Source organism: Myotis yumanensis, unplaced genomic scaffold (genome assembly GCF_028538775.1).
Source record: "Myotis yumanensis isolate MYYU_CA2020_CCGP unplaced genomic scaffold, mMyoYum1.0.hap1 SCAF_7, whole genome shotgun sequence".
NCBI classification, from domain to species: Eukaryota; Metazoa; Chordata; class Mammalia; order Chiroptera; family Vespertilionidae; genus Myotis; species Myotis yumanensis.
Window position 1 is genome coordinate 86,841,764 of NW_027223758.1, and position 19,298 is coordinate 86,861,061.

The 19,298-nt window shown below is 40.1% G+C and overlaps 1 protein-coding gene across 1 annotated transcript; it reads right to left on the reverse strand.

Annotated features, from left to right (window-relative positions):
• Positions 1 to 2,821: 2,821 nt before the first annotated feature.
• STARD6 (StAR related lipid transfer domain containing 6) lies at positions 2,822 to 19,117 on the reverse strand. The gene is made up of 7 exons (XM_070421631.1): positions 18,651 to 19,117; positions 16,342 to 16,357; positions 16,028 to 16,077; positions 14,908 to 15,034; positions 10,029 to 10,146; positions 7,169 to 7,262; positions 2,822 to 3,780 (listed from the first exon to the last, which is right to left on the reverse strand). The coding sequence occupies exons 2-7, from the start codon at positions 16,351 to 16,353 to the stop codon at positions 3,582 to 3,584; spliced, it is 600 nt and encodes a 199-aa protein (XP_070277732.1). The 5' UTR covers positions 16,354 to 16,357; positions 18,651 to 19,117; the 3' UTR covers positions 2,822 to 3,581.
• Positions 19,118 to 19,298: the final 181 nt, after the last annotated feature.

Genomic DNA, 19,298 nt, shown 5'->3' on the forward strand with positions numbered 1-19,298 from the left:
CAGGAGGCAATCAGTCAATGTATTTCACATGTATGTTTCTGTCTTTTGCTCTCTCTTCCACTCTGTAAAAATCAATGGGAAGATATCCTCGGGTGAGGATTAAATAAATATACATATATGTGAATATACACTGAGTGGCCAGATTATTATGACCGGCCAGATTATTCTGACCACCCCATCAGTACTTTATTGACACTTCCAAAAATACTGAATATTGAAAACTTCCTAAGCAAATACTCTCAAGTTTTTATTATTATTATTATTTGCATAACTAATTCACTTCATTGTACTGATGGGGTGGTCATAATAATCTGGCCACTCAATGTATATATAAAGGATAAATGCTTGATAACTTTATGATGACAATATATTCTTTTTGAGTCAAGAAAAAAATGTGTGGTTATTTTGTGGCATTATTAAGAAGCTGTTTTGTGGAACATTTGCTATAACAGCTGCCTGTGTACCTTGGAAAACAAAATAAGCCTAATGAACTTTGACTTTGGGCAAGGGTATCTCCAGGTAGAATGTAGAAAGCGCCACCTGGTGGGTTTTAGCTGTACAGGCTGAAGTACTAAAGAAATAGTTGAGCTTTAGGGGGTGGAAATACCTACTTAGGTTGCAAGCAGAAGTTAAAGGTGATATAGAGAGCCAGAGCTACTAAAATTAGAAAACAAAACCGTTATCTTATCTCTAGCCACACAGGTAGCAACATCTCAAAGATGTGAACACAAGTCCAACTTCAAGATTGTGACCATCAGACATTTTGATAAGACTTCTGAGAGTTAAGTAAATTTTCCTGTTGAGTAGATTTTTCAAGTGGACAAAAGCCCAAGGGTTTGGTCCCACAGAAGCCTGATCCAAAAGTGGCAGTAAGAACATGTAGAAAAGCATATGTTGATACCACTTCTAGGTGTGGCTTTAGGGTATATAATAAACCATAACCAGATATAGAAAACTCAAAGTTTGAAAGAGCGGGGTACTGGCAAAAACACCAACTTGCCTAAAAGATGGGTGAAGCTATAAAAATGCCTCTTGGCCCTTTACTGTTTTTGTATGGGAAGCAGCCTGAGAAAGTTAATCGGCTACAAACAAGGATTATTTCTTCAGAAAGAATAGAGGAAGAGGATGGAAAAGGAGGGCATCTCAGACAGCGACACCTCAGGCAGTGTCACGAAAACCATTGTTCTCAGTGGAGAACAGTGAGTCAGGGAGCAAGTCCCAGCGAGCAGGATCAGGGTCTAGTCTGGGAACACTTCCCCATTGCCAGAATGAGGCCCAGTGGGATATCAGAATTGTTATGAACCAGTGACTATATTCTTCCCCCTTTCCAATGGGTATGTTTATTGTGGTTTCCTGTTCCTTTTTTATAATTGTATAGTGTGTGTGTGTGTGTGTGTGTGTGTGTGTGTGTGTAGGCAGAAGGGCAGGTAACTTGTCTTTTTATTTCATAGGTCTCTGATCAACAGGAGCTGCATTTGCACCTGACATATCACAGAATCCTAGGTTGAAGTGATACCTGGGTGGCGGAGGTAGGAGTGAGGTGTGCTAACTATCCCATCTCCCACTACCTTGTTTTATCTTGTTGATGCCAGATGTGGGTGGAGGCCCAGATGCCCACTGAGCCCTGCTCAGACACCAGAGGGGGTGTCTTCGTTTCCTGTAACTACTATAACTACCACACTAGGTAACTAGGTGTTCCTTGGTTTGTGGCTTGTCTTCACATGGCCTTCCCTTCTTCGCCCGTCTCTCCACTGTGCATCTCTTGTAAGGACACGTGTGATTAGAGTTAAGGCCCACCCAGGTAACCAAGAATTATTTTACTGAGATCCTGAACTTACATCTGCAAAAATCCTTTTTCCAATAAGGTCACAATCAGGGTTCCAGGGATTTGACAAAGACATGGCTTTTGGGGGGCCACCATTCAACATACTACAGAGGAGAAAACGTGCTGGTGGGGATGGTGGCTCAGCATCTTGGCGGGCCTGGGTGACACGGGATTGAGGGAGGGCAGTGAAGCCGGATGGGATGAGCCCTTTGCACTAGCTGGCTGTTGGCCGCTGCGAGGTGAGGTGGAGGCTCACTTTTGCCACGGGACTCCACTGACACCGCCCAGCAGGGATACAAGGCCCTGCTGCCTGCTTCTGGCAGGGCACAGGGCACACTGCTCCTTGCTCAGCCTTGCCAACACCACCTGCTTCGGTGGGACATGAGCAAGGTGGGGTGGAAGATCGCTCTGCTTGGCCCCGCTCAAACTGTAGGGTGAGGCGGGTGCAATTCTTAGATTTCTGTTTGACTGGTGATGGGTAGGTATTGTCAAAGAGATTTTGTTCTGGTAGGCCACCCTCTCATTTATAGCCAGTCCTATGACTAGGAGGAATAGGCTTTTTCTAGAAACTTTTGTTGTTCCTGCCTATGGGTGGTTCCAGGTTGGAGCCTTCTGTAGCTAGTGCCTTGTCCTGAATACATGGGAGGCAACAAGGAAACCGAGAACTCACTGCTGTGTCACTTCTCAAGTCCCAAAGTCCCTAGGAAGTTTGCCCCCTTCCACCTCTACTCATCTTCCTATGCCTGTTTGTTGTTATGTGCAGAGTCTCTTACTTGTAAGAGAAAAAGGACTTGGGAGGATGGGCTACTACATCTTGGCTAGAACCAGAACTTGATTCATGACTCATTCAATTTTAAATGCTAGATATCATTGGTCATAATTCCAGTGTAATTCCTTTCAATTTTATGTTCATGTTTCTTACAATTATCAATTTTAAGCAGTAAGTGAAGGAAAACCAATTTAAAATATATTCTAATCTTTAATTAGTGATGATCTCTTACTATTTATGCTTTCTTATTGACTTTTTTGCAGAACATTTTCCAGGGGGGGAAAGCAAAAGATAAAAGGGCATTAAGAACAATTGTTGCCCTGGTCGGTTTGGCTCAGTAGATAGAGCGTTGGCCTGGGGACCGAAGGGTCCTGGGTTTGATTCAGGTCAGGGGTGCATGCCTGGGTTGCAGGCTTGATCCCCAGTAGGGGTTATGCAGGAGGCAGCTGATCGATGATTCTCATCATTGATGTTTCTATCTCTCCCTCTCCCTTCCTCTCTAAAATCCATAAAAATATATTTAAAAAAGAAAAAGAACACTTGTTATTGCCGAGCCAGTGTGGCTCAGTGGTTGAGCATCAACCTATGAAACAGGAGGCCATGGTTTGATTCCCTGTCAAGGCACATGCCCGAGTTGTGGCCTCAGTCCCCAGTAGGGGGCGTGCAGGAGGCAGCCAATCCATGTTTCTCTCATCATTGATGTTTCTATCTCTCCCTCTCCCTTCCTCTCTGAAATCAATAAAAATATAATTTAAAAAAATAAAACAAAAAACACTTGTTATTGAACATCAGTCTTATATGCGATTCAAAACTATATTTAAGACTGTTCTCTTGTATAACTATGAGTTCTCATTTCCACAATGTACCTTCAGTAATTTGTACAAGAATACTGTCTAGAATAGTTTAACAGTACTTATGCATATTGACTTAGAAATGAACTGCAGTAACTGCTACAAATGATTTTATATGGCCTCATTATAAACAGCCTCATTTCTTCTTAGGGAGCGATTGGGAACTATGATGACGTCCACGTTCTGATGGAGCTTTGTGTGTCTTTATTCCATCTCTTACACTGAGGATGAGGTTCACTAAGTTGGAAGGCATAGTTGCTTCAATTATTGATGGGGACAATTTCCCCCTCATTTCTGTCTGGACAAACATCACTACTTTGGAATGCGCTGGATTACTGTAAACAAAGGAAGAATTAAAAACATAAATAATCTTTAGATTTATCTATTGAATTTACAGGCTTGTCTTATTCACAGTGGAGTCCTCCATAGTGATTATGATAGGACACATAGGTATGGAAGGAAGGAGAGAAAAAAGGAAAGGTGCAGTGATTCTCACACTCATACACATTTTACATGAAAACAGTAACTAGTCCGACCTACAGTCTTCCCGTCTTCAGTTTTAGTCAGCTTTTCTTTTTGTCACATTGACTTTTAAATTACAAAAGTAATGTGTGCTTTTGAAAATTTAAATACAGAACTGTCATAATTGTTCCCTTCATCCTGTTCCTCAGAGAAAATCACTATTTATAGTTTTGACTGTATCTTTTCAGATGGTTGTCTAAATGTATACAAAGACAGCACACATATGTACACAGATGTACCCTACATATACACACATATACATTTTTGTTTATATAAAAATGAGATATGTTTATTTTTCTGCAACTGATTTTATTTTCCTCATAGCAGGATATCATGCACATTTTTCTGTATCAATACATATGGGTCATCTTGATTGTTTTTCATGACTGCATACAGTGTTTCATACTCTACTGAACCAGTTCTTTATTGACTACCTTTTGGGTTATCTCACTTTTTGCGGCAATAAAGCTGCAATAAACATCTTTGTAATATATCTGTTTGCACTTCTATAAATACTTACACTGAATTTCTAAGTCAAAGGTTTTGTACATTTAACATTTTAGTGTTATTTCCAAATTGCCCTCCAAGAGACTAGTTTTTTTTATATTCTGACCCAGTGATCTTTAAACTGGGCTATGTGAAGCCTCATTCCCTGTCAAGGCACTTCCAAGGAGTACAAGAAGATGAATAATATTTAAGGGAATACATTTTTTTTAAAAAGTTTTATTATATTTTTAAATCCTTACCCGAGGATATTTTTCCATTGACTTTCAGAGAACGTGGAAGAGAGAGGGAAAGACAGAGAGTGACATCAGTGTGAGAGAAGCACATTGATTGGTTGTCTCCTGCATGAGCCAGGGCCCGGGCCAGGGAAGGAGCCTCCAACCAAGGTAAGTGCCGTTGACCAGAATCGAACCTGGGACCCTTTGGTCTGCAGGCTGATGCTCTATCCACTGAGCCAAACTAGCTAGAGCTAAGGGACTACCTTTTCAAAACTCTAACTACCACATGTATCTTTTCCTTAAACTGATCTGAGAATATGTCTCTGATGGAGATGTGGGCTTTTCCTTTCCCACCAGCCTCTTCACATCACACTTCTCTTGCTTTTCAAAATGAAGGTATACCTGTCACCCCCAACCCCTAATAGGAATGACTTATCTATTGAATTTATAGGCTTGTCTTATTCACAATGAAGTCTCTCCATAGTGATTATGATAGGATACATAGCTATGGAAGGAAGGAAAGAAAACAGAAAAGAAGGTACAGTGATGCTTTACCCTGGCAGGCAAACACCTTTGAGATGACAAAGGGAAACTTTCATCTATTGGAAGTGAGTTAAGAAAGGGAATGGCTAATGACTGGGTGAAAATCCTTACCCATTCATGTTGTCAATTCTTTGCTTAAATAAAACTTAAGGATCTAATTTAGTTGTCTGTTGATAGGTCATGAAGAAGTTTTTGATTATAGGTTACTATAATTTATGGTACATAGCTCAGATGAAGTTCAAGGGATTGAAGGGCAGTGCTAGACTTAGACTCTTTCCATTTTAACCCATGTATTTATGTGAACAAAATTTCTCAGTGCTTATATTTATAAAACGCAAAGTAGAAGTGGACTTGATAATAAGCGCTGCCTCATTTTATTAGTACCAGTAATACTGGTCCACGGGTAAACGAGTGTGGTTGGTAGAAGCACAGACTCTGGAACAGTCTGCGTTGGTTAAAGCTGAGCTTTGCTATTACCCATGTGGAACCTTGAAGTTACCTAATCTCTCCGAGCTTCCATTTTATCTTCTGTAAAATGGAGACAGTAACACTACCTACTTCGTGGAGTTAATGTGAGGGCCAAATCAATCAATATATGTAAATTGTTTATAATAGTTCCCAGCACATAGTAAGTGCTATCTAAGTTTGGCTAGTAATAAAAAAATGTGTTTCCAATAACAGTTTTAATAATTATATACCAGGTAACATATTTGGTAATATGTTATCTGCTTTGATAAATATGTAATAATAATTTAATCCCACACACACTTACATTTTTATTTTTTCAATTTTTAAATTTCTTTATTAAGGTATTACATATGTGTCCTTATTCCCCCACACTTATATTTTTAATATTTAGATACTTATAGTCACAGAAAATAAAATTAATTTTGAAAATTAAATACTCATTTTTGCAGAGAACTATGACAGAATGATTAATAAAAGAATTCAAAGCACAAAGCATATTTTACTAGGATAAAGTTATGTGAGAGAAAAAGAGTAAAAATACGGGTTCAAGGAGAAAAGGAATGATGTAAAAATCTGATTTAAAGTTTGTATATGTTTTTAAATTGATAATGTAATATGTTATGGAATTTGTATTCTATAAAATACATTTATAAGGGCATTATAACAAATTTTTAAGTAGTCAATATTTACTAGTATAATATTCATAAGGAATACAGGTCTAAAATGTAATTTTATTTTTACTTCATTCGCATAAATATTTTTCTCATATTGAAGTTTATATTGGACCAATATAAAGTTTTTACATTTATCTTTATGTACCAATATTTTTTACTTAATATAAAATCATTTAGCAAAAATTAAAACTTAAGGATTTTGTGAAATGATATACACTAAGTTAATGTACATGAACTTACAGAATGGTATTTTATGTTACCATTTTTATTATCGCTAGGCTGGCCATCTGTAGGCAATGACTCATTTCTGATTTCCAACTCTTATCTGAATTTACCTACCAGAAGTCTCATTTTGAAGGAATCTGTTCTTAGTAGGCAGTCTATTAGAAAGAATGTGTTCAAGATAAAGCATTCATTGCTGATAAATGCAACTGTATTATAATTCTAGGGAATTTATTTTCAATTCACAGATATCCCTTAGTAATTCACAGAACTGACTCTATGAAGAAATATAAAACATCAGGTTAATGTTAACCCCGGAGGGGAAAAACTTTGTGTTTGTGTGACTTGTCCCAGAAACCTCAAATCATACTTTATAGTGAATTATCTTTTCTGATTATACTTCATGTGAAAATACTTACAACAATTATTTTAAAGATCACATTCTATTAGGGGCCATTTTTCCCCAACAGAATGTGCTGGTACATATTCTACTAATGAGTTAGGGATCCTTTAACTAAATCACAAATTGAACATAAAAACTGTTACAATAAAGAAATGCAAATGATACTCACTCTTTCAGAGGTGAACAGACAAAGCCGCAAGCATGGTTATAACCACGGATGTAATGTGAAGATGGAGGGTATCCTGGAAAATCCACACTTCTAGCTAAGTGATTTAAAAAGAAATAAAATGGAACCTCTTCCACAAAGGTAAAAAATTCCATTTCAAGTAGCGTGTTTTAAAATATATACATATAACACAGCTTTTAATTTATCTTAGGTATTATCAGCACTGACATTGGTTTTATACATGGGCTGTATGTTTGTACGTATGAATGTGTGCATAGGCCAAAACTGAGAAAATACCAGTTTGAGCACGATTGTCCTCTCAAACATTTTCATGCTAGTATTTCTAAAGATGCTATTGTTACCTTTTACATTCAGGAAGAACTGTTCAAAGTATCATTTTATTACTTTCTGAGATTTGAAGCAAAAGAAGTCACAAAGAAAAAGGCTATTAGGAGAATGGATTTATAGATTTTTTGTTAAATCATTTTTAAATAAAATATTGGATGTATTTATTTGGCATGTCAAAGAAGATAGTTTAAATGTCCTTTTCTGCAAAATCTCTAAATTCAAATTATAATTAAAAATCACAAGTTTGCCCGACTGGTGTGGCTCAGTGGTTGAGCATCAACCTATGAACCAGAAGGTCACAATTCAATTCCCAATCAGGGCACATGCCCAGGTGGCAGGCTTGATTCCCCAGTTAGGGTGCGTGCAGGAGACAGCCAATCAATGATTCTCTCTCATAAATGATTCTCTTTCTCTTCCTTCCTCTCTGAAATCAATAAAAATATATGTTTTAAAAAATCAGTAGAGTTGTTTTAGGAATTATGCAGTATTGAATATGAATACAGAAGGGTGGTGATTTGATAATGATTGTTTATGATAATTATATGTACTCTTTCAAAAAATATTTTTTAAACATATGTATTCTGTGCAACTGAATCCTGCTCTTGTCAGAGAAGATGGATTTTCCCATATGATTTTAACATAAGCTATCAATTCTGTGGGAAGTACAATGTTAAGCATTAGCTTTGGTCTAGCTTAGGAAACAAGTGTGGTTGAATGAATTTTCCATTTTTATTACTTGTTTCATCACCTTAACAGAGCCTATTCTGTTGGCATGATGATACTTCCAGAAGTGATATTAACATATTTTCCCTGTTTAAAATATGGAGATTATGCTTGTTCGTAAAAGAAAATTTGTTTTATTCCACGAACAGATATGGGTCTTTTGTGAGGGATATTGGGTTGGTAGTTAGTACTGATTTTGGAAAATTAGAAAGACTTGTGTTTTAATTCTGGCTCAGCAGCTTATTGCTATCTAACTTGTTTCCTCTGAACTTCAGTTTCTGTACTGGTTCGATAAAGCATGCAAAATATTTAACTCAAAGCATAGTAAAGTGAACAACAGCAAAAGAAAGGTGAAGAAGAAAACTACTCGTATTCATTGATAATTAATTCAAAGAAATTGCTTAAAGCAAATTCAGTACTGATCACTGAATGACTCGTTACAACCATTTGTTGATTTTGATTTCAGACTTCTTTTATACCCTTAAAAATGAGATAGAAATGGTCTGCTTTCAAAACACAGAAAATAGCAGCTCTATGACTCAGACACCATTTTGCGTTGTAGACAGTGAATAGATTTTCATCTGCCCTCGTTTTAACAATGAGGTAACTAAATGACAGCTATCTGAAAGGGTGAACATCAGTCCTTAGCGGCATGTTGCACCTGAGCTAAGTGTGTGTGAGTGCTATTAGCACAGCTCTGGACTCTGAAACTTACTACCATGGACGTATCAGAAACCTTGTTGGGAAGTAGTAATTAACATTTAACTGTCCCTATCTCCAGGTAGCTTATAGTACAGAAAGCTATTCAGATAGTAGTGGTCAGATTAAATTGAGTTGTGGAGAGAAACAGGGCTCTAGGCCGCTGTCCTGCCCAAGATCCTTCATCATGACTTATCTGGAGTTGTCTGGCTCCAAAGATCTTCATGGTATGAACTGGTAATGTTTCAAGTGAATATACACATTAAGAAATGGTCACACGCTGGGGTTTTACTGGGTGACATATTTTGGGAGGCTAAGGATACATCAAAACCCCTACCTTCTAAAAGAAACATAAGCACATTGTGTAAAGACCCACCTAGTAAAAATAGGAGTTTTGTCAGTTATTGGATAAGCTCATTCTATGCAATCTACACTAATAAAAGACAAAGATGCTAATTGACCATATCTTCATGACGCCCACCAGCCAATCAGGAGTATGCAAATTAACCCAACAAAGATGGCGGGTTAATTCACATACACGGGTGCTGAGCGGCCGGGGGCGGGGCGGGATGCAGGCCTTCTGCACTACCCCAGTCGCTCCGGGCCTCTGGGCAGCATGGGAAGGCGGAAAGGCAGCTCCGGGCCGGATCGAAAGCAGAAAGGTGGCCCCTGCCAGAGCAAAGGCGGTGACAGCAGCCAGGGGAAGGCAGGCCCATTCTTACACAAATCTTCGTGCATCGGGCCTCTAGTTCAAATATAAAATGATATATCTAAAGATTACTTTTGTTTCTCAGTGGTTTTGAAATGTTTGCTGTGTAGTTTCAGCCTACAGGTATTTACCTGTACTCAGTGGTGTGGTTATATGCTGCAAAAAGGCCAGGAGATGCCACACCATTGACTATGATGTAAAAGGCACCTCCAGAGTAGGGTAAAAACAGCAGGCTGGTCTACATTATACATGTATGTATTAGTCTCACCACGTAAATAAAAAATAAATAATTGAAAATATATTTCTTCCAAAATGTGAGTTAAAGGGAAAAATTATTAATAACTCATAGTAATTCTAAAATGTGGGCAAAATGTTTCAACTTACAACTGATCACATACACATTCCCTTCATGCCACTTGCTGTGCACTACGTCGACAAAGTCTCGGGGGGAAATTGAGCCCATGGCAAAACTTTGTGTAATGGCATGACATATGAATGTGTCCTGAAACAAATCAAACCATAAAGATTGCAACAATTAGTTAATATCTATTCCTTGTACTGCTCCCCAAAGAATTTCACTGTAAAAGATTGGCCTCTACTTGGAAAAAGCAGGACTTTGCAATTTTAAGAACTTATCACCCTATCAGCCTGCATTTTCTGTGTTAAAGGAACATTAGGTATTATTATAAGTACAAGACAACGAAAGCAAAAACAAACAAGCGGGACTACATCAAACTAAAAAGCTTCTGCACAGCAAAGGAAACCATCAACAAAATGAAAAGGGGCCCTTGTCAGTGTGGCTCAGTGGTTGAGTGTCAACCAATGAACCAGGAGATCACAGTTCGATTCCTGTTCAGGACACATGCCCAGGTTGCAGGCTCAATCCCTAGTAAGGAGCATGCAGGAGGCAGCTGACCAATGATTCTCTCTCGCCCTCTCCCTGCCTCTCTGAAATCAATAAAAACCTATTTTAAAAAATGAAAAGGGAACCTACAGAATTAGAGGAAATATTAAATCATATCTATTTATATAATTATTAATGCATAAAATTCAAAAGTAATCTTTATACAGAGGCAGAGCTGCCTCAAACAGATTGTCAAACTGCAGCGGGAAGGCCGGGGAGGGTTGGGGGGCAGGAGAGAGGGGGGTAAGAGATCAAGCGAAGGACTTGTATGCATGCATATAAGCATAACCAATGGACATAAGACACTGGGGGGTAGGGGAGGCCAGGGGATTGTCAAGGGCGGGGAAAAAAAGGAGACATATGTAATACTCTTTGTAATACTTTAAGCAATAAAACAATAAAATAAAAAAATTAAAAAAATTTTAAAAAGTAATCTTTATATCATCTACACTTTGACATTTTAAATGAAGAAATTAAAGCCTAACAGATAACTAGAGATAAGTACATAACTAGAACCCAGATTCCCTGATTCCCAGTACAACCATTCCACATTGGCTAGCTTATGTATTATGAAAAGTATATTGATTTAGCACCTATGGTGTAAGGCCTAAAATTAAGTGACCAATATTATGTGTTGACATCTGGTGAAAATAGGGTCTTAACTGGCCTAACTGCAAGTTTCTCTCCTGACTGTTCCCATGAATACGGACTTTAGCCAAACAACCCTCCTTATCGACTGGATCAGGCACAGTGTCTGCTAGCCTGGAGAATTATTCCAACAGCCAAGTGCATCCTCCTGCAGGATTCGGGGTCATCTCAACCTTTTGGTACTATAAAGCCTGCCTCCCTGGTTATTCTCTGTCCCCCGGTACAGCTCCCATGACACATGGCCTGGCAGGATGGATCCTTGAGAGGTTAGCCAGGCTATTGCATGGTATTGCCTCAGCATCCATTTTGTTTGGCCAAGCAGCCTGCAGGGGCCTTAAACTGACCCTAGCCCCCCCATACAAGTGCATGCCAAGGATACCAGTCCACACTCACAAGCAAATGCAAGTTCTGATATGACTGTCCCAATAGTCCTGGGTTCAACAGTCTCCCCAGCCTCGCAGGGCCTCTGTCCTCTTGTGACCCCTTAGATAAAACACCCCAGGGAGCTTACCAAAACACTGCTCTTTTTGGTTTGAGTTGACCGATCAGACCTTCGCCTGGGAATTCCCTCGCACACTCCACCCACAGACCCTAACAAAGACATGTGCCTCAGGCCCTGCCCGTCTCTGCCTGTACCTGCCTTGCCCTCCCTGCATGGCCTCTTGAGGCTTCACTGTGTGCTTCCTCCAGGACCTGTGACTAATTTCAATTTCTCTTACGAGCTGTTGTTGAAACACGGCTCACCATCCGGCATCCTATGCTCCACTTCACAAATGTTAACAAAATAACAGTCCTCCTCTGGGCTGTGATTAATTATTAATAAACTACTGTTGATCTCATTTGCCTAGTGGCAGGTATCATGTTTTACCACTCCTATAACCCTTGGCTAGGAATCCTGCGCTCACCAATGGGATGAATGAGTCAACTAAAACACACTCCTAAAGAGGAACACTATAAATATTCATAAGAAGGTAAAATAATTCTTTTATAGGGCAAAGCTATTCAGAGATATTGTGGTATACTGTAAAGGGCCAGGAATTTGGGACCAGATCAGGTATAAACCCTGGTTCTATCATGTACTGGCTGTGCTGACCTTGAGCAAGTCACATAATTTCTCTGACTCTATTTTCAAGTTTTTTGGTGCTAAGTCTTGTATTCTTTCCATTATTACAGCTGAGTTGCAGCAACAGCAGAAAGACCTGAAGTGCTAATGGAACTATGTAATTAGTCTAATACAATCATGAATGAAACATTCTAATGTTTGGATTTTCATTTGCGATGGACCACATTTTTCTTTTATTATTTACTTTTTTAAAAAAAATATTTTTTTTTTTTCAGAGAGGAAGGAAGAGGGAGAGAGAGATAGAAACATCAATGATGAGAGAGAATCATTGATTGGCTGCCTCCTACATGCCCCTTACTGGGGTCAAACCTGCAACCCGGACACGTGCCCTTGACCAGAACCGAACCTGGGACCCTTCAGTCCGCAGGCCAACACTCTATCCACTGAGCCAAACCAGGGCTGGAACATATTTCTCAAACTAAAGGTACAGTTCCCAAGGGTCATGGACGTGTGTTGTTTGTTACCTGACTTACCTTTCTGGGCTTCTCCCCGCAACTCCCAGACTTTAAAATCAGCTTAATAAAAGCAGGCAAAGTTAACCTACAGAGTTGTAAATAAATGATAAAATGGTGACAGATTTATTTGTGGGACATTTGTTTCTTTTGATAAGTGGAATGTAGTTTGGAGACTCAAAGAGCCAAAGACCCAGTGATGTGGAGTTTTATAAATGCAATTGTTTGTGAAAATCATAAAAGTATGCTAACATTCACATTTGCCACCTCTTTCTAATAAAGTTTTTGTTAGCCAAAATTGTGCAACTCAATTTTTAAAAACATCTTACTGAGCTGTAATTTACATACCATAAAGTGTAGCAGTCTTAATAAGAGATCTAGTGAACTGCTCCCAAGTTCAGAATCCCTTACCCCACTTCTGTCTTCTTGTTTCTGCCTCTTTGTACATCTCATTATTACTTTCATTTATATCATATTTTTCTTCTCCTGAATTTTCTTTTTTTCTTTATTTTTATTATTGAGAATATTACAGATGTCCCCCATTTCTGCTTCCCCCAACTTTGATCTCCTCTACTCAGCTCCCATTCCACCCCAAGCCTTCACCACACTATTGTCTGTGTCCATAGACTAGACATATATGCATATATCTACCCTCAGCTCATACTGATCTTTTCTCCTCCCCTCTTCTAAGCCCTACTTGCTTCTATGATCACTTTCTACACCAATTATTTATATTTTCTTTCCTCATTGTTTTTCCTCTCTCTTCATCTTCATTTAACTGAGATAATGTATTTAAACTGTTTCTAAAACCACAACCATGTATATGTTATTTCACACTTTATCCTTCTCTTTAATTACATGCTGTTCCTTCTTAAGTCCCTACTGTATGTGTCTGCATTGTTCCTGTTATCTAAGCTATTATCCTATCTAATAAAAGGGTAATATGCAAATTGACCCTAACAGCGGAACGACCAGTTGCTATGATGCGCATTGACCACCAGGGAGCAGATGCTCAACGCAGGAGCTTCCCCCTGGTGGTCAGTGCGCTCTCACAGGGGGAGCTCCGCTCAGCCACAAGCTGGGCTGATGGCTACGAGCACAGCGGAGTGGTGGGAGCCTCTCCTACCTCCTTGGCAACGCTAAGGATATCCGATGGATGGCTCCTGGGCTGCCAGAGGGATGTCTGACTGCCAGCTTAGGCCCGATCCCCCGGGGAGCAGGCCTAAGCCAGCAGGTGGACATCCCCCGAGGGGTCCTGGACTGTGAGAGGGTGCAGGCTGGGCTGAGAGACCCCCCAGCCACCAAGTACACAGATTTTTGTGCACTGGGCCTCTAGTCCTATATAATAAAAGCCTAATATGCTAAGTGTCCGGTCATCCATTCAACCAATCAAAGCATAATATGCTAAGGCTGCTCTACTGCTCGCTATGACATGCACTGACCACCAGGGGGCAGACAGCTGACCAGTTGACCAGTTGCTATGACGTGCACTAACCACTAGTTAGCAGACGCTCCAACCAGTAGGTTAGCTTGCTGCTGGGGTCTGGCCCATCAGGACTGAGCAAGATGGAGCAGACATGCCCTGGAGCCCTCCCGCATCTCTCCCCAGCCCCGATTGCACACCAGTGGGGTCCCTTGGCCTGGCCTGTGCCCTCTCGAAATCCGGGACCCCTCGAGGGATGTCAGACAGCCGGTTTCAACCTGATCCCGCAGGCCAGGCTGAGGGACCCCCCACTGGTGCATGAATTTGTCCTTATCCCCACGAATTTGTGCACCAGGCCTCTAGTGACCAATGTAAATATACTGACTTCCCTTTACCAAGGCATGTTTAATCTTTTCTCCACCTAATGTTGGAGAATCCAGGAGTTTGTCCCTTCATAACCAAAGGCACACATCTTCAAGAGAGCTAACCAGATTCAGAATGTGGTGTGCATTTAAAACAGAAAGAAGCTAACTGCAATTAAACTCTTGAGTGATAAAGAAGGAGTTTTAAGGCTTTTATAAAGATTTCAACTCAATGTGAATCTATAAAATTGAAGTGTCTACCTAACATAGGTTTAATAAACTTAAATTACTAAGATATAAAACTAAAAATATATTAATACAGGAAAAGTTTAATATTAAACAACAAATTACCGAATCAATCTTGTGTATCATATTGTACACTTTCAATGATTTGTCCCATTTAATTCTAATTTCAGGCTTGTAGAGGAAATCAGCTAGTTTAGATGTTGATTCTGAAATTATTCCTTCAGCACGATATCTATAGTTAACAAAATAAAGAAAATTCAAAATTTAATTCAGTCTAAGTTGAAAATACAATGTTATCATAGTATAACACAGACTAATTTAGCAATCAACAGTAAAGAAAATTTGAGGGTCATATCTGCAATTCAAAACACTAATATTCAATTAGAAGTAGCAAGGTTTATTTAAATATATATTATAATAATTAATATAAATTATTTCAAGGTTCATTATTCTAAAAACTTTGTTTATAATGTTTCTGTAGATTTTTAAAATTTTTTTATTAATTAAGTTATTACATATGTGTCCTTATCCCCACGTTACCCCCTACCCGCCCCCACTCATGCCCTCACCCCCCTGGTGTCTGTGTCCATTGGTTAGGCCTATATGCTTGCATATAAGTCCTTTGGTTGATCTCTCCCCCTTACCCCCACCCTCCCCTACTTTCCCTCTGAGGTTTGACGGTCTGATCGTTGCTTCTCTGTCTCTGGATCTGTTTTTGTTCATCAGTTTATGTTGTTCATTATATTCCACAAATGAGTGGAATATCAAAAAATATTTTTATTTCAGAGAGGAAGGGAGAGGGAGAGATAGAAAGATCAACGATGAGAGAGAATCATCGATCTGCTGCCTCCTGCATCTCCCCATGGGGATCGAGCCCACAACCCGGGCATATGTCCTGACCAGGAATCGAACCTCAACCTCCTGGTTCATAGGTTTATGCTCAATCACTGAGCCATGCCAGCTGCGCTGTAGTTATTTTTCTAGAGGGGCAGATTTCATTTAGGATTTTTCTAAAATCTTTCTTATAAACATTTATCTGCTGTGTTTATAAGTCAACAGTAATTGATAAGAAGTTTGTGTGGCTATGCAGCCCCTTTCAGCCCCAATTCTTAATTAATTTAAGTATGTAATGTGGTATAAATGAGAGGTCAGCAAACTTTAAATTCTAGATACATAAATGCCACTGAATTCAAAACAATAATTGCAAATAGGAAATTGTACTTACATATTTCCATGGAATTTTTTAGAAGCCTTGCTAGAAACAGTTATTTTTTTCTCAAAGGGAAAAAAAAAATTAACAAATAAGTTAGCTGTCAAGTACAGAAAAAAAAAAAGGCAAAAAAAAAAAAAACACAACAAAATAAAACAAAGCAAAAGTAAATGGTTTGTAAAAAAAAAAATTTTTTTTAAATCAACTGTTTCTCATTTAAAAACAAAAACTTGAAACATTTGTTTTCTTACTGAAGATTTAACTACTTTCCAGCCTGATGTATCTTGACTGTAACCTAAAATATCTTGAGTGGTTTGTTGGGCAAGTACCTTATAGTCCATCTACCTGCAAAGTTTTAAAAAGAAATGATTGGTAAGAATGTGACCATGCAAAGCGTTTTAAAATGCTGTGTTACATTTGATTCCTGTTTCTACAGTGCTGCTCACAAGGCAATGAGCAATAACTACTTGTTGAATGCCCGCAGGCAAGGGTCCCTTCCTCCCTGTTCGCAATGAGAAAATGTGGACGTGGCATCGTACAAAGGCGAGGCTCTGGAGTCAGAGAGACCTGGCTCACCTCCGGTCTCTGCCATGGGCTAATTGTGAACCACGTTATTTGATATTTCTGTTTCCCCATTTTTTCAAGCTTTAAAACTGGGATAGTACCTAACCCTGTAGAAGTAATGTGAGGACTAAGTGCGATAATGCACTTAAATGTCCTACCCCATTGCTAGGCATATAACCACCAAAAAATCATTATTATTTCTATCAGCTTCATCATGCTTTTTTGCTTGTGTAAAGCACCACAATCTGTTGACCAGGTGTTCTTGGAAATTAATCTTTTTAAAGTGAGTGGCAGCGGCTCTAAATGATGTGACCCTTGGCTTCCTCTCCAACGGCAACTCCTGTCTTCGACTCTCCCACTTAGCTGTTGTTCCTCAAAAGCAACTAAGCATCTTCCTACCTCAGGGCCGTTGTACTTGCTGTTCCCTATGCTTGTAACACTCTTCCCCAATATGGATGGATGACTGCGCTTCACTGGCGTCTTTGTTTAAATGTCAGACGGGATATAAAGTTAGAATCAATTCAGTAGGGGTTAGGTATCGAGGTAGGTGTGGCAAATACGGTTGAGTAAGATATTGTTTCTGCTGTGAATGAGCTCAGGAGCTGGAGTCTCATCGATCCTTTGGCCCATCACCTAGTTTTCAGTTAAGAGAAGCTGGCTGGTGTGGTGGGAAGAGGGTGACAGCACAGAGCTGGATTCAAATCCTGCCTTTGCCACTCACACCAGCTATATCATTTTGGATAAATTGCTTAACCTGAATTTCAACTTTCATATCTATGCCTTTTTTCATAGACACAGATAATAATACCTATCTCATGGGGTCATCGTAAGGATTGAGTTAATATGTGTAAAAGTGATTGAAACAGTGTGGAGCCCCTTCTTGGTGATCAAAAAGGTTAGTTTCTGTTCTTAAAATGGACACATCTAGAACTACCTTTTAAAGAAACTCTCCAAAGAGCTGCCTCACTAAACTTTCTTAACATTTAATTATCAGGACATGTCTTCCTTAGCTCTCACCTAAAGCTCTTTAGGTTGGAACGTAAATCTATTTTCTCCTGTTTAGTTCTCCATCAAGGCATGACACCTGGTTGACATCTCTACTTGAAAAGCTTTCATAAACCACTGTAACTCCTCTTTCCTGGTAGATTCTTAGTTTCTTTATCTTTCCTAATAGATCTAGTCCAGAATTTTAATAACTATTGGGACTCTTCTCCAAATCCTCCTGGAGGTCTCCATATCTCTTAAACTGCGAAGTAGAATTATTTTTATCCATGAATTACGTCAATTTATTTGATATGTTCCTTTATATCTTCTCAGTGTCCTTTATTTACACTTTTTGCTCTTATCGGGAAACATGTGCACATTACATATTCTCCGAGATGGAAGAAAAAGGTAGTAAGAGAAACATTAAAGATACTGTCAACGAAAAGAACTGTTAAATTATTTTAAAGAATGACAGGTTAAAAAACATTTAGGTGGAACGTGGATTTAAAAAGTCTAACTTTTTAAAAAATATATATATTTATTTCAGAGAGGGAGAGAGAGATAGAAACATCAATGATGAGAGAGAATCGTTGATTGGCTGCTTCCTGCAGGCCCTCTACTGGGAATCAGTCCTGCAACCCAGGCATGTGCCCTTGCCCGGAATCGAACCCAGAACCCTTCAGTCTGCAGGTGAGGCTCTACCCACTGAGCCAAACCGGCCAGAGCAAAAAGCCTGTTTTTAGGCTCATGCCATTAGCAGTCTGTGGCTGGCCCCTGACCTGGATTTGTCTCAGCAAATACAAGTTATTTATTTCCGACCAGCAACATACATGATGTTGACTGCTTTAGGAATTGCACAGATGATAGAAACATACCGGTAGAGTGTCAATTGCAGGGGCTCTGTCCTATTCGTTGTCAAATCACCTAGCACTTACTGCCACAATAAATATGTGTTTAACGGAACCACTCAACTGAATGTTACCGTTTCTGGATGTTTTTCATTTGCTAAGAAAAAAGGGGGGAAGATTAAGTGCAGGGAACTAGAGAGGATGAAAACAAGAGAGCAAACAGCAAGAAAGCCCGGCATCACCTGGTGGCGGGACATGTGCCGCGTGGAGTGTGTTCCGCCGGGGTCACCCAGGTGTCTTCGCCCGCAGGGTCAGTGGGAAAGAAGCCTCCGCCGACACCGCGATGGCATCTTTTTGATCCACCACCTGGTTGAAACTGGATTCTTCGCACCTCAGAGGCTGAGCCAGCCTTTGCAGACGGTTCACACACGTTGTTACGTGGGTCTTTACATCGGTTTGTACAGCATCATCTCCCTCTTCCCGGGCTGCCTGCCTGGCTCCCCCATCCGCACTGGGTCGCCGCCATTCTTCCTGGGAATCCAGGTCCCCACGGGGTCGGTTGGATCCCAGCCCTCCTTCCTCCAACCCCGCATCGGCTTTGAGTGTGAGGGGCTGGGCAGCCCCGGAGGGCTGGGCTCGGGGAGAACATGGGGAAGTGACTGGGGAGGGAGGGGAGGAAGCGGTCGGGGACGCTGCGCCTGGCCCAGGTGATGCCTTATCCCGGAAAGGGATGCTCTGAAAGCGGGGAGACCAGCTCACTTGGAAGGACTGGGGAGGTGGGGCCGGCGCTCGGAGACCCGAAACGTCAGCCGCACGCGCCCCAAATCTCCCCGACCGAGTCCCCTCGCTCAGCCCCGGGAGCCGGCGGGAGGAGGCTCGGCCGGTCATCC